General features: G+C 41.9%; 1 protein-coding gene across 3 annotated transcripts in view; it reads right to left on the bottom strand.

Annotated features, from left to right (window-relative positions):
- wry (delta and Notch-like EGF repeat containing weary) overlaps window positions 1-16620 on the bottom strand; it is a 325629-nt gene that overhangs the window by 30613 nt on the left and 278396 nt on the right. For all 3 annotated transcript variants that reach the window (XM_083127305.1, XM_083127304.1, XM_083127306.1), the window contains exon 6: window positions 3874-4098. In XM_083127305.1, coding sequence (XP_082983431.1) covers window positions 3874-4098 — 225 coding nt within the window. The remainder of the gene's footprint in view (window positions 1-3873; window positions 4099-16620) is intronic.

Here is a 16620-nt window from a genome sequence, read left to right as displayed (position 1 = left end):
TGCATTTATCATTTTGGGTGCGTCAGCACTTAGGCTATTTTGAACCCGTCGAATTTAAGGGGTCCAACCACTTACCATAAATAAAATATAACTAACAAGTCAACTGTAATGTCTGAGGCCTAAAATATTCGTACTTGAGTTAAAAGCTGAGGCTGTAAAGGGCCACCTTAAGGACAAAACACAGGACAGCACACACAGCGTCCTACAGAGGATTATACTGGCGTAGGTCTAGACGCCAGAGCCTCGTTAGTCTGCAAAATGCAGTCCAAGGTGCGCTACGTGGAAGTGAGGTTGATAATTTGGTGCAAGGACCACCAGTTTCGTCTCGCGAGCAGCGTTCGGCACCTTGGAACACGAACGTAAACGATGTCAGCCGAAAACATTTGAACAGGTCGCCGATTAGTTACCTTCCAGCCGTCAGTTAAAAAGGCGGCCAGTAAGTTTTAAATAATCTTCCAACGTTTGTCAGCAGTTATAAAAATGGAAGCAGGCAGATGAAAACAAACATCCAAACTTTTTGTGATGAGCGGAGTGACAAATCGATAATTGGATCGGAAGATGCTGGGAGGAAGCGAATGGAAGGGAAATGACATTAAAGGAAAGCAAACAAGGGGCTGTCAGACGCGTTGCTGGGGAGGGGAAGGAGGGCTCTGGAAGAGGCAGCCCATCCAGTTACAGAGAAGAACTGAAATTAGAGACTGTAACGAAAGACGTTCCCCGCTTCGTAAGGAGGGTTGAAAGACGCAAAACGAACGAAAATAAAAGGATTTGAAAAGATTGTCTGCATGGTTGCCACCTTAAAATATTAAAAAGGAGCTAAATCGTAAAACTGGGAAGCAAAAACTGTCAGAGTCAAATTTACGAAAATATCACTCTCTTGGCGTCGTCTCGATTTGTAGTCTCGTTATCGTCTCGGCCTCCAAGCGTAAATGTTAGTCTTGTGTCGAGAATCGATAATATATATATAACATTCAACATATGCTGTGCACAAACTTCCATAGCGTTTAGGGATAATTAAGGTAATCAACTTTGCTTCCTAAGTTTCAACACTAGGGACCCTCAAAACACGCAACTTATCCTGATGTTATGCAACCACGCCACAATAGATCACACTTGTTACTAACGTATGAACAATAAAGAAAATATATTAACTTTTATAAATAATCAGGTACATAACTGCTTGGTATATCTGTATAAGTAGTGTAATAAAAAAATGATTTAGGTAAAATTTACAAATATCTGGCATTAAATAAAAAAAATATTTGAACCTAAAACAGATGAGGAAACAGGTGAGTGGAGAAGGTTACAACTCCATAATATGTATTTATGTCCAGATATTATTAGAATAATTAAATCAAGACTACTTAGATGGGCAGGACATGTGGTACGAATGGGAGGAGTTTACAGGATCCTTGTTGGGAAATCTGGTGGTAAGAGACCTGTAGGAAGGCCAAGACGAAGATTGAGGGATAACGTTCAGATGAACCTAAAGGAAATCGGTAAGGATGGAAAAAGATTGGGTTGATCTCTCCTAGGATAGGAACAGACGGAAGTCTTGTGTTGCTGCTGCCATAAACCTTCTGGTTTAAGAAGGCTAGAGAGTTAGTTACATTAAATAATTAAACTCCATGACGAAATAGTTCCGAGAGCCACGACGTGCCAAGCGGCTCTTTAGATTTGATTTTCTTATTTATCGTCGCTTTTCTGCCACTTTTGACTAATCGTGGCGATAATGAAATTACAATGAGATGTGCTATCATTAAAATACGTGAAGATACGTTCCACCTATTGGAGCCGTTTGTGATGTTAAAAGCAAAGGAATAACGCACAGCAACGTAGATGGCCTAGTGGTACTACACTGTAGCCTTGTAATAGAGAGATCCCAGGTTCGATGACCAATGGAGGAACATTGCACTGTTATTCTTCCATACTTTCCTTTCGTGTCTTTTCTCTCTTAAATCTGCATATCCAGTCCCGATTAGTTTATCTGATCCTAAAGTACACTGATAATAAATTGTGAATGAACAGAGCAAATCGAACATAACTGGTTTCAAAAGGGCTTAGTTGGCAACAGTGATTGTCTATTTCCTTAGGAAACACGAGCAGCCACTGTCACAAGTCACCGAGAAAGATGAGAAAAGAAGATTCGCTAAAACGACCAACGATTCCCGTCTCTCTGCATGTGACACCCGAACTGTCGCTTCAGACTTTTTTTCGACTTGAAATCTTTTCACCGTGGAATAAAAAGGGAAGGGAGAGGCGGGGATTTTAATGAGGAGGAAACCACTTGCTAAGTTTTCCGTTTCGATTGCGATGACATTCATGATTTCTGTTCGGCATCAATCCTAAGCGACTTTGTTTGAAACAAAAGACACGAAACAGGAAGTTCGGAACGAGATGGTGCATTTGCACTAGGTCCGTGTGGGTTGGAGAAACTGATTCTGCACACACCACAGACAGGTTTTTATACATAAAACAAAAGTAGTTATAGAGGTAAAGTTACACGCAGTAGTAAGTGGCTAGTGTGTCATATTACTGATAGGCGGCGCACATGTCGCGGGCGAGTCCAGAGACCGTTATCAATATGGCAGACAACAAAGTTAGTGCGTGATGGAACAGCGTGTGGTGATGAAGTTTCTTGTGAACAAAGGCTGAGATCTACAGAAGCCTTCAAGCTTAGTATGGTGATGATAAGCTCAGCCGCATTAAGACATTTGAATGGTGTAAACTCGATAGCCAAACTGAAATGACTTTTTCCTCAAATATATGCTAAGCAATGAAACGAAAATTCACCTAGTGAACACACTTGTAATGCCAAAAATTGATTATGCTTCCCCCGTATTTATAAACATCAACAGTACCCTAAATTACAAGCTACAAAACCTTCGAAACAGTTGCATAAGATTTATACTGAATGTCAAAAGAAGAGAACATATTTCCCCGTACTTACAGGAACTTAATTGGTTAAACGTTAAGAATAAGAGAACATTTTTGGAATTGTCGCTATTGTACAGGATCCTGAACAATAAGGAACCAAGATATTTATATGATCAAATTGCTCCGTACAGGAAGAAGGGAAAACAAATTAATCTTTGTCAAAAAACACAATTCACGATTCCTGTACTCAGAACAATCTATGGAAATTCTTTCATAGTCACCGCAATAAAAGAATGGAATGACCTCCCCCCACCACTGACCTCAGGGGAGCTCCACCCTGCAACACACAAAATAAACCTAAAGAAGCATCTACTGTCCAAATAATAGTGTCTGGATTTGTCTTTTCTGTAATGAATGGGAATGAGGTGTTGGTTTTAGTTTTAGCTGTAATAATTGTATTCTAATTGTGGTTTTAGATTTAACTCTGTACCTTCAGTACATTAATTGTTTACATTATAAGTATGAATGTTTCATTTTTATTTATTTTATTTTTATTTTTTCTACTGCAACAATAATTTTCAAGAAGTGTAAAGTGTCAATTGTAATATGTTTTTTTTAAAGGTTTGTTGTAAGAACGGCCCGCGAGGCCGAAACACGCCCTCTCAATAAAGACGATATTATTATTATTATTATTATTATTATTATTATTATTATTATTATTATTATTCAAAGATGTCTGTACGACGGTCAGTGATGATCCCGAAGTGAAGCAGGCTGTCCTTGGATGGTTCAGGCGTACACAAATCCTTCCATTCAGAAGCTTTCCAGGCATTAGTTAAACGCTGGAATAAGTGAGTAAATGTAGCACGAGAGTGTGTCGAAAGTGAATGCAGTTTCCACTCCCTGAAATTCGTTCTCTTATTTAATAAACTCAAAAGTGCTGGTTTGACTTGAATGCCCCTCGTAAAATAACAAATCCAGCCAATCGCAACTCACCTGGCTGGCAGTAGCACCTGAAGCCGTTCTCCTGGTCGACGCATATCCCGTGGACGCAGGGGGAGGAGGAACACTCGTCCAGGTTGTGTTCGCAGAGTGTTCCCACGAAGCCGGCTGGGCACACACAGTGGAAGTGGGTGACGTTTCCGGTGCAGGTGGCGCCATTCTGGCAGGGCGAGGAATCACACGGGTCGGTCTCCTCTTCGCAAGTTTTTCCAGTGAATCCTGAAAAGGGAGAAGAAAATCTTTTAAGCTGTGAAATGAAACCAACGTAAATTTCTTACAATTTTGGTTGCGTCATCACAATGGCTATTTACATCCTGCAGTCAGTACAATGACAAGAGCCTTGACGAAAAATAATACATTAGACAGGGATATTACAGTAACATAAAATACGTTTTTTATAAATAGGTTAAAACGAATTAGTATCATATCTATGTATAATAAATAGGACTCGAAAATTGTTCACGTAAAATATCAATTATTATCTGTAAAGTTACTCTAGATTTGATTTGATTTAAGTTGCTGTTTTAAGTCCACTATATGCACAGTAAGGTTAATCGGGACTAGACCTACAGTTTAAAGTGGGATCCGAACCACTTGTGCCTCCACCGGGTATCGAACCCAGGACCCCTTGATTACAAGGCAATGATGCTGCTACTGCGCCATGGGGGAGGCCCTAAGTTACTCTAGATAATAAGGATGTCCCCTTTCACTGAAACGTCCCATGAAGGCAAGTATATCGGTGCGTAGGTAGGATCCCACACTTTTCACGATCTTGGACATTGGTGTAGGTGGTGTGATCAGCACCACTCTCCTTCAACGACTAGGGTTGCTCCCTGGAACACATTTATTAGAGACAGGGTGAATCCAAGATGGTCTTTATCTAGGTGCAAGACCGGTAAATTTCCCAATCTTTAGGTCACCACCCCGAGAATCGAAACTGGACCTCTCGCGTAGCAGTCAGGCGATATTTAGGCTCCTTAAATAAATCTTGTATACACAGATATCAATTTTTCAATCAGATTATCAACAATGAAAAATGTAATCATATTAGCGGGAAAGCAAATATGTGCTCAGATAGGCTACACTTTGCTGCGTGTCTCCACGGGTGATGGAATCGAGTACCGTTATCCAAGGTAACAGCATTACTATCGACCAGGCCCAGTTTTCATTCGCCTTGGCTTACGATTGCAGAGGTGGTACCTTTAATAAACACACCAATAGCCGGTTTCTTCCATTGTCCCCTCACTAACCGATCACGGGCAACGTTGATGGGTGTTTTTTATACTAATGGGCACATCAGCACGTAGGCTATTTTTTCCCGTCCCAAAATACGGGGATAAACTCCTTAACTTAAACAGTCAGGACAGACCCCTAATTAGAAAATAAAACATGAATGCTAAAAACTTCCTTACTCAGTTTTCAAAACTAATTCATTCATGCATTACTTAAGAAGATCTTAAACTATCTCCGAGAACTAAAATCTCCTCCTGCAAATTAAAATTTGAGGCTGTAAAGGAACACTCAGCACATAGGACAACCACAGTTCATTGAATTGAAAACTGTGGGTGCGTTTACTTAGGCTATTTTGCATCCGTTTCATTGTACGGAACCCAGCTCCTTACCATAACCAAAATAAACAGGTGTCCGAGAACTAAAATATCCCTACCTGGGTTAAAAGCTAAGGCTGCAAAGGGGCACTCAGCGCAAGGAACACAATCTAAAAATCCCCAAACATAAAACCGCCACCTATAACAAGTCCTTCATATTTACAAGGATTAGGGAATGGAACAAACTGCCTGCACCATTCATTAACATTATTTGTTTCGGCCTCCCAGATGGCGTAGTGATAGTGTCGTAGCCTTGTAATCAAAGCATCCCGGGTTCGATTCCCGATGGAGGCACATAGTGGTTCGGATCCCACTTTAAACTGTAAGTCCAGTCCCGATTAGCCTTTCTGTGCATAAAGTGCACTTAAACACTAACTCAATCAATCATCAATCAAGCCATCATAGTCTCAAGAAAATACAAAATAACTTCCTATTGTCCCAACAACTACATTGACCTATATCTCTTAATAAATGCTCCTGCACTTACACATAATATAACGCACACCAATCACCCCCACAATGCGCTACTAATGACTTATTACTTATATTTACTCCACAGTATACATACAAATAAATTCAAGGTATTATTTTATAATTGTATAATATTTACATTATATTTATTGTATTATCATGATCATTATTATTTTTTCCTCTTTCTTTGTTTTTATTCATTTATTGTATCTGTGACAAGGGTTGGTTGTAAGAACGGGCCGTGAGGCCGAAACACGCCTGGTTAAATAAAGACCATTCTATTCTACTCTATTCTGTATAAGGACAAAACACATGACAACACACACACAGCCCTACATAGGATTATACTGGCCGTGGGTTCAGGCGCCAGAGCCTCGTTGCCTTGCGGTTACCGAGATGTACTACGTGGAAGCAAAGTTGACTTTTGGGTGCCTTACCAGAAGTTCGCCCCTTCCACCCCTCGGAACTTAGATGTGCAAATAAGCAACCTAACCGACCAAAGCAGGGTGCAAAATATTTGAATCTGCAAATCTGGGCAGGCAAAAATTATGCATGTTTTTCTATGCAAATGGACAAACTTCTGAAGTCTACTCAGAAGACTACAACGAGATTTGCCGAAAGAACATCCCTCGCAAGGGTCGACGTGACACAACACCAGCATCCCATAATACCATCTCCCGTGCAGGGTGTCAAAGATGACTCGGGACGGAGCAAGGAAGCCCGTTTACACGATGCCATAAGAGAGATGGAACGTTGAGCCGGTGGCAGGAGAACATTTCTTATTCCGATGAGGAACCCGAGGAAACCAGTAACACGATTCCACGGCGAGGATTACCGAGGGTAAGCCTCCTCTCTTCCTTCACCGGAGATGATGAGTTCTCCGGAGAGAAAAAGACTTAGGAGTGGATCTCATCTCCCGGACTGCGAATGGAGAACAGAAAAAGGAGGAGGGATGTCAGAAAGAAATGCCCTTTGGTTGATGCGCAATCACTCAGCCCGACGGGCTCTAATCCCGGCGAAGGTTCCTAGGCTATCTCTGCCTTGAAAAGGGAGACCTGATTATCACAAAGAAACGATTCGGCGAAATGGAGGAATTTGGTCTTGAAGAGACGACGGTATTACGTGCTTAAATACGTGCAATGTACTTCGTTCTGGGGAACTATTAAGACTTCCACGCACCAAATCGGTGGCGAGTTAAGTGGTCGACTTTTGAAGTTTCCAGTTTGGAATACTGGCCTGGACACGAGCGTTCTTTGCGAGTGTGTTTGAGAACTTCAACCAATCATCACTCATCCTCATCGACGCAATTAGCAACAAAGTGGCAGAAAAACGACGTATAATAAGAAAAATACCCTATATTTCTCACTTTCTATTTTATGTCCCTGTTTATTTCTTCTTCTCTTTTTGATCCTCACCTTTAAGTCCGTTTCTTGAGTAATTTATTTTCTTTCTTTCACATTATTTTATATTCTCTTCTCTCTCTTAGCCTCCTTATCTTACATCCTCCCTATCTTTCTCTTCCCCTGTTTCTGTTTCACTATTTTCTTTTCTCATTTTGGGCCGGGGTAGCTCAGTTACTATATGATCTTGCTACCATGCGGAAGACCCGGTTCGAATCCAGATACAGGTTATCTGTACCGGGAAAGTTTCCAGTCATTTTCCTGTTTCTGCGCGGCTTTGAGGCCAACCTAGCCTCGCATCAATGGATACCTGGGGGTAAAACTGGGGGGGTACAGGCGACCGGACGTGATACTGAACACATCATATCAAGTATAGCCGAGATCAAGAATATGTGAGCTCTACCTCCACATCACCCCATATGCCTTCATGGCATGTGTGCGCATGCACAAGGGCACCTTTACAATATTACCTTTATCTTCTTTTTCTTTCTCTTTTTTCCCCTTTATTTCTTCTTCTCTTTTCAATCTATTCCTTCAAGTCCGTGTCTTTCTTTTCTCTCTTTCATTCACTTTCTTTTACTGTTATTCATCTCTTTTATATTCTCTCTTTTACCCTCCATATCTTCCTTACTCCCTATCTTTCTCTTTTCCTTCCCACATATCTGCATCGCTATTTTCTCTCTTCCTCTCTTTGTGCTCTTTCTCTTTATATCCATCTCCTTCTTTCTTCATTATCCTTTTTCTTCTTTTTTTCCCTTATAACGTCTAAGCGGCCGAAAGTGTCATGTGGTCGACTTTCTATCCCGCTACTGAAATTCCTGGGTTCGAATTCCTAGCATGAGTATTCTTCATCAATTTAAGCTTATTTCAGCTCATCCTAATCGTTCCATACAGACAACAAGACTTGTACGGTCACGGACACTTCTGGATTGTGGCGCAAAATCCTTTCAAGGACCAAGGCTAGTCAATGTGGTTTATTCATTGGGTGATGCGAGATCAACGTATCGAATCTCGTCGCTGCTGTTTTCTGGCTTTTGAAACTGGTCCCGCTACATCTTTTGAAGCAGCTCTCCCAATTGTCCTCACGATGCTGCTTGCCCAACGGCGGAACTTTGGGGACTCCCACCTGAAATCGAACACGGAACCGCTCCCACTGAAGTCGAGAGCTCTAACAATTGGATACGCAGGAGCCCTGCCGTCTCCGTGAAAATATTTCGATGTGTTCCGTTATAAACTTTTTAAGATGTATATTGTAAATACAAAAGAAAACAGTGTTGTACTGTTCTTCTGAAGGTTATAGAATTTTTTTTCGACAAGAATTATGAGACAGTGGCAACCATGAATCTCTGACTTTGGTTGAATACATAAAGAATGAACCTCTTTCTGGAGGGATGTCGAAACAAGAAAAGCATTACGTGCTCTTCAAACGTGCATTTCTTCCAAATATGCTCTCATCCTTACCTATATGCATCCTGCTTGCCTTCAAAGTTAGTTGGGTTGCATATGATTCAAACGTTCACGTATTTTGCGTGTAAATTCCTGTGTTGTCGATAAAGCAACGTAATTAGAGAGAGCAGCGCCGGAACCATGGCACAGGGCAACAAATTACTGAAAGCGTTACATTTATGCCCTCCACACGCTATGAAAGTATTTAGTATTTATATGTCGTATGGCCGAAGTAGCTAGAACTAACTGTTCGATCTACGGTGAAAGACAACCTCACGATACGATGCTTGAGTTTTCTTCGAAGAAACAGAGGGTGAGAGAGAGAGAGAGAGAGCGATGGATGCTGCCTCTCCTTCTCCGTAATCAAGCTGTCAGTTCCTGAACGAAATCTCCCAGAGATAAGAAGCTGTCGCTTGCCTTGACTTCTCTGTTAATCTTTCGCCGGCAGGAAACTTCATTTAGAACATCTTAACGTCTTGCGAAAACGCCTGCCAATTTTCATTCCGCAATACTCCACATCTCAAGTAGATTTGGGGGAGAAAATATTTCTTACGAACAAAAAAGATCTAGAATCACTTCATGCGTAGGTAGGCTAGAAAGAGACTGAATCTACGTGTTAGCTTCTCTATGCATACAGTGATCATAGAACGGGCCTTGTGAACCCTCCGTATTTGTGAAGCAATGCACTTGTATGCAATTGTGGACTGCAGAGCGAGCAGCAATACTGTACCGTTGTGAGAGAGAAGGATAGGAGGCTTCGTCGGTCGCGTCAATGCAGTGGGAAACTTCTATTTACCTCATTCGTAACAGTGTAGTGTAACCAACTTCCGTGGTGGAGCGGTTAGCACAGCGCGCTACGACGCCAAGGGTCCCTGCTTCGAATCCCAGCCTGAGCATGGGTGTTCTTTGTGAGTGTCCCTTCATCAGTTTTATCTAACCATCACTCATACTTATCGTCACGATTAGCCAAAACTGGCAAGAAAAGCGACGCTAAATAACAAAAAATCCAATCAAATTAAACAGTGCAGTATAGCATTGTAATCGTTGTACAGAAGAAACAAAATTTGTTCAAAGTTTGAATTAGGTCCTCTGCATGCATAAGTTGATAGGGACCGAACGTACAGTTTAAAGTGAGATCCGAACCATTATGAGGCTCCACTGGGTATCCAACTCGTGATCCCTTGATTACAAGGCTACAATATCGCCATCGGAAAGGCCATATTTAAAACGAAACATGAGTGTTTGGCAATTTATTGCATATTTTAAACATATTAATCACTCAAATGGCAAGTATATATCTTATTCGTCAAAGAAATTTCAGAGGAGGGTAAGCCCGACAGTCCCCACCGGGAGCAGCTCCAATTTGATTTGATCTGTTTTCTTAACAGTGATCAACGGATAAAGAAAGTGATATAGGAAAAGAAAGTATCTCTCAATGGGAAACTTCGCTTTCTATTCATCTCTCGTACAGTTTCTTGGAGGCTTTCATCCCGGACGTAAATCCTTGCATCGAGAAACGTTTTTTACGATTGGTTGCAACAAACGGCTGACCGGTTCAATACGCCAATACGTCTCAAGGAAAATGAACATCTCCCGGTTTACGTCTCGCTCGATGCGGGCTAAGGAAGAGAAGCTCCATGAAGACTCCATTTGTTGCGTTGTCAAAGGAAAAGCGAAGACAAACGCGGGAGCTGAAGGGGAGGGGAGAGTTTGATAAGTAGGAGAAATCGGCAGCGGAGAAACACAAGGCAAATTGATGTGATGCAGAGATCAAAGCAGCGAGAAAACAAGGTAATACGGGAAGGAAAAATGAGAAGACAGGAACACAGCTGAACTCGGCCACCAATATTTCACAAACGAGTTCTGCATTCACAATTCTGATTGGTTGGTGGATTATATTATCGTAGTCTATTTGTGCTGCCGCTTTAAGAGCACCTATGTCCAAGCCGGGATTTGAACCCGTGAACCCTGCCTTTGTTGAAAGAAGCGCTAACCACTCCGCCACGGAGGTCGGCGTGACGTGGAGGTTAAATGGAGGAGAAATGAAGAAAACCTGTAATCGTCTTCGCATGACTTCTGTGGAGCAAGATTAGCAAACTATATTGTTTCCTTCTATCTCAAATTGTTACTAACATATGTGTATTGTTTTACTTGAAATGTCATAGGATCATTTCATCAATGATCTTAACATCGTCGTCATGGATTCGATCTGATGTTTTAGTTACCTTACCATGAGATAAGTAAAAGTCAATAATTTAAATTGTTTTTGACGATCCATTGTTAATATTCTGCATCTCAACAATGGGAAAACCGACAAAAAATTCGTTCACGTAGTATTTGAGAATGCTATATTCTTAGCTTCTGTAGCAACTACAGACTTTGAACTGGTGTAATGCTAAAGCTTATGGATTAACCTTTCTTTTGATATGTAAGACGAGCTATTTTCAAATTAGAGTCTTGACTGGTTGATTTGGCATATTTTCATTTTCTGCTACTTTTAGCTACTCACTACACCCATGCCAAGCATGAATTCGATACTGAATTCCGTGGCGCCGTAGCGCACTGTGATAACCATTCCACCAGGGTAGAGAAAATGTAACATTTCCCCCACATGTTTAATCTAAGATTCTAAAAATATCAAATTTGTACAGTCACCGGCACAAATGGGACACTTAGATCCTAAAATACTTGCTTCCTTGCGTAGCTCTACAGCGATAAGTGCCTTTTAATAGCAAATTTCCAATGGCAACTTCTACCACCGCCGCTGAGTTAGGCAACACACATATCGCCTTGCAGGGAAGCGTGTATTTCAGGATCTAGATGTCCCATTTTTATTGCCGGTGACTGTACATATCTCAACAAGATCATACATTTATAAAGGGCGTGCACAGCAATTACTAGGAAATCTCAATAAGAAGCCCTGTATTTTGTCATCAAGATAGCGTGAAACCAGCAATAGTGCCCCAGACATTATTCGTACGCTACAAGATATTGTTGGAGGGCGAGACTCACACAGCCATTTGTTACTGCCTGCCCCTCGCACACTCTTGGTTCCTTATTTATGGCTGCAAGATCTTCATGCTGAGGTCCAAGGAAATGGAGAAAGATGCGGAGGCTGTGATATACGGCGCCTTGTCTCTGGATCTCCAGGTGCGAGAATTATGAATCATGGCGGGGCCCGACGTAAGATAGCGACGGAATTTGCCCAACAAATCAAGCTGTTTCTCCGCAAGTTATGTCTCATCTTTACGGCTGGTAATAAAATCTCTTACGGGGAGGCAACGCCTCTACGGAGATGAAGTTTTCTCTCTCTCTCTCTCTCTCTCTCTCTCTCTCTCTCTCTCTCTCTCTCTCTCTCTACCTCCCTCCCTCCCTCCCTGAGGGGGGAAGCCCACAATTTTTTTTAGCATTAAAATTCAAAAAAATGTATTTTGTTACTGAATCACCACTTCCTTTGTTGATTATGTAAGTGTAGTTTTTTATTAATTATAATAATTACAAAATTACCATAATTAATAAATATAATTACCAATTACAGCATGAGTACCACACGCATCTTGTACTATTCACTAAAACTGAACTCAAGATTCACTAGAATGAGCCATTTGGAGTAATAGTTAATAACAACATTTGAGCTGCATTCAACAAGAATTGAATAATTGAATTTACTTCAAGTAAGAAGCAATGTGCAATCAGCTTCGACCTGAATAATTGGTATTATAGAATACCCTTACTTATTAACTGAAGCCAAGGGGAGGCGGCATATTACTGTAAATAATAAAAGTAGGATTATTCCTCAGTTAAGGGGATATATATTAAGAGGAAGCTTCACAAGAAACATATTAATTCTTCAATTACTTTTTGTTTATATTGGTGCAGTTATATATTGATAATAATTACAAAATTTGCCATCATTACTAACCAATTGTACACTGTCACTGGCATTAGTGTCTCGAATAACACGCATGTAAAGGGGGTGCCTGATATGCCCATGAAGTGAATTTTGCCTCCTGTGTTCGTTATATTTATGTGTTTATGAACAAAAGTAATACACAAATATCGGAAACACCCTAGAAAACAATGTAATTTATTCAATCTTTTTGGAAAAATACACAGTTAAAAAATGTAAAAAAACAGAAGTGGTGTGCTTGATAGTCCCCTCCCCCCGTTGGGTAAGCTAGAATTAAATAATCGACTTGCAATCTCTCTACCAAAGGATCCGGGTTTGAGTCCTGGACTGATTGATTGAATGATTTTGTGTTTTAAGTCCATTTTATGCACAGATATGCTAATCGGGACTGGACATACAGTCAAAAGTTGGATCCGAACCAGTATGTGCCTCCTCCGGATATCGAACCCGGGACCCCTTGATTACACGGCGAGGACGTAAACACTACGCCATCGGTGAGGCCCAAGTCCTGGACTGAACATGGTGTTCCTTTATGAGCTGGACAAAAACAGGGATGTGTTACGGCCTGTTTCTAATGTACGATACTTCTTTATTGGTAAACACGCAGAGAGGATAAAGGCCCACAAACATGGCGACGTCGCACTCAGTGACGTCACCAAAATACTCTCTCACGAAATTCAGTGAGAAAACCTTGCTTTTTGCATGTTTCCTCTCCTGCGAAAAAGCCACGTGCGACGTCCCAGTTTGCATTTTATTTCACGCTGTTCTGATCACAGGAAGAGAAAATGATGGTATCCAATGAAAAAATAATATTTTGACAGAGAATGGAAAAGGGTTCGACCGCCGTGACTACGCGAGAAACATCACTTGTAGGCCTTTTTTTCCGAGGCAGAATAATTGCGTGGAATTTCATGTTTTCCCTCTCTGACATGAACTTCAAACAAGAGTAAAAGTTTTTTATTTATGTGAATGATGCTTTTTTATTAATCTCGTACACGCTGCCGGCCCTTGTGCATGTTTAATTATTGGGAGGTTATTCCGGGCGATTAAAACAGCACATTACGGCACGTGTGTTCATGCAAATCACTGGGAAATATTGAACAAAACACACAGGGAAAGCAACAAAAAGCAACGGAACAGGCTTTTACAGTATTCCTAGCTTCGCTGTTGGTAACGGGACAAGTACTGTTGTGTTTTTTCCCTGAACCGTTCCTGGAAACGTTTGTATGACCCATTACCCTAACAGTGCGTACAGAAATGACGCTACGACGACAATGTTCCGGATTCGATTGATTGAATTTAAAATTTTGGGTGCGTCAGCAATTAGGCTATTTTGCACCTGTCACATGATACGGGGTCAGCCCCTTAAATTATCAAAAATATAAATATGAACACAACCGAAATGTCGGAAACTAAAATATTCTGACTTCAGTTAAAAGCTGAGGTTGTGAAGGCGCACTCAGCACAAACAAGGACAACACAGTGCTACGAAGATTATACTGGCCGTAGGTCCAGACGGCACTGCCTCGCTAGTGTGCAAAAATGCTGTCCAGGGTGCGCTCCGTGGAAGGGTCACCCCATTTCCCGATTGGAATCCAGGTCTGAGTATGAGCGCTCCATGTGAGTGTTCCTACATCAATATCATATCGTTACGAGCTAAGGTTCTGTCGCAGGACTAGTCCCTGGAGACACAATTGGGGGCGTTAAAACCTTAGTCGTACCGGTTTTCACCCTCTGTGTTTGAGGGTAGGACCCGTTGACCAACGGGCGACGAGGCAGAGGTAGAGAAGTTAAAATTAAGAAACACTAATTGAATATTTAAGTTGGAAAGCACTCCAACATATTATTGAGAGGAAGGAGTTAGGGGAGAAGGATTAGCACCATAAAGGGGCGGACACTTATCTCCAGATCGTCTGGACGCTGGAACGGTCGGCTGGGTGCTGCGTCTCGCCTCTGGACAGGCCCCGGCTTCTGGGCGGCCCTGTAGACGATCTCCCAGTCCGGCACTGTCGCGCTCTCGTGACCCGATCTCAATCCTTGGCGTGCTCGTTGGCTTCTCCTCTTGCGGCAAGTTGTTAACCCCATTTATGGTGCTCTCGGGAGTTAGCTCATCCTCATCGTCGGGATTATCCAAAAGTGGCAGAAAATCTATGCTAAGTAACAAGAATCAAAACAAATCGAGTCCCTGGTGCTTCCCGTTGGCGTAGTAGTAATGGCGTCGCCTTGTAATCAAGAGGCTCCGAGTTCACTATAGTCGAGATATTTGCAATACTTTGATGCTTCGTAACCCTATTAAAATATTGAAAATGTGTAGACAATAGTAAAAGCAGACCAGACGAAGATTCACGTGAATGCTGTAGAAGGAATTATAAGCAGCTCTAATTTTTCAGATTTTGGAATTTTCGCAACGGTTTTTCCAGACAAAATTTCGAAAATGGCGTTGTTAGCGCGCGCCTTGACCTTTCTGTCCCTCTTACAAAATTGTCTGAAGCATTTACCCTCCTGTTAGGATTTACCATCAATGCACTTTCGGTCCTGTGCCAAGATCGCCCGCCTCCAGGGGATAGCTCCTGGAATGAATTAGACCCAACAGGAAGACGCGGGACTCGGGGATCACGTGACGGGAAGGGACCCGGCATTAGGACCACTCGGGGAGGACAACGACATCCTTCCCCTCCCCTCCCGTGCCGAAAAACCTTCCGCAGCAACCTTCCCATCTTCATGTTCTTATCGATCTCGCAAAGATCTCGCTACGTTGCCACGTCTTGCTTAAGGAGTTCCGCCCCGGTCCTCCGGTTCGCGTAACAACACGAGGTAGATCGCAAAATATGCTAATGACGTCGACGACCACGGAACCACAGGCATAGGGAACAACTGTTGTTCTTGTTCTTCCTGGTGTCATCGTTTTAAAGAGCGGAAGTTGGCTGCTGTAGCGGTTGAGTTCAGAACAAACAGATGGAGGGATATAAATAGGGGGAAACAGTTTAACTTCAGAGATAGGGATTATATATATTGCAATTTTACAATGTCCAATACACACACACACACAAAGTGATATTTGTAGAGAGATGAGTGGAATACCTGGGTGTATGAGTTGACCTTCCACGTAGTACACCCTGAACTGCATTTTGCAGACGAACGAGGCTCTGGCGTCTGGTCTTATGGCCAGTATAATTCTGTGTGTTGTCCTGTTTTCTGTCCTTTGTGTGCTGAGTGACCCTTTACAGCCTCAGCTTTTAACCGAAGTCAGAATATTTTAATATTTTAGTTACGCAACATTACAGTTATGTCATTTTAGTTATGGTAAGGGGCTGGACCCCGTATAACGTGACGGGTGCAAGATACCCTAAGTGCTGACGCACCTAAAATTTTAAACTCTAATTCAATTTCTTTTTAAAAAAATGAGTGTAATACCAGTTTCAGTTGGCAGTGTTTGCCATTTGCTGTATATATATGAGTGACTTCTATAATATCTCGATTTTTCAAGTTACTAGAATTACCCCCCCCCCTCCCCAGTCCTTCAAAATTTTAACTATAGCACTGTGTTCATATAAAGATAGAGAGTGTGAGAGATACAAACACAGAGAATGAGAGAATGGGGCGAGAGAAAGGAAGGAATAGAGAGAGAAAGGGAAAGAGGGAGGCAGAGGAAGAATGGAAGGGAGAGAGACAGAACGAAAGGGAGAGAGAGAAAAAGATAGGGAAAGAGAAAAAGAAAGAGGCAGAGAGTGAAAGGTAGACAGTGAAAAAAAGGGGAGAGAGCGAGAGAAAGAAATGAAGGGAGAGGCAGAGAGAAAGAAAGCTAGAGAGAGAGAGAGAGAGGTGGAAAGAAAGAAAGAGAGAGAGATAGACTAAACTCCATAGCACCACAGCCCTTTGAAGTCCGAGCTCCAATAAACAGCTCTTC

This window comes from Lepisma saccharinum, chromosome 8 (assembly GCF_977018435.1).
Source record: "Lepisma saccharinum chromosome 8, izLepSacc3.1, whole genome shotgun sequence".
In the NCBI taxonomy this organism is placed as follows: domain Eukaryota; kingdom Metazoa; phylum Arthropoda; class Insecta; order Zygentoma; family Lepismatidae; genus Lepisma; species Lepisma saccharinum.
Note: the sequence above shows the minus strand (reverse complement) of the source record. Positions and strands in the feature narration are given on the sequence as shown.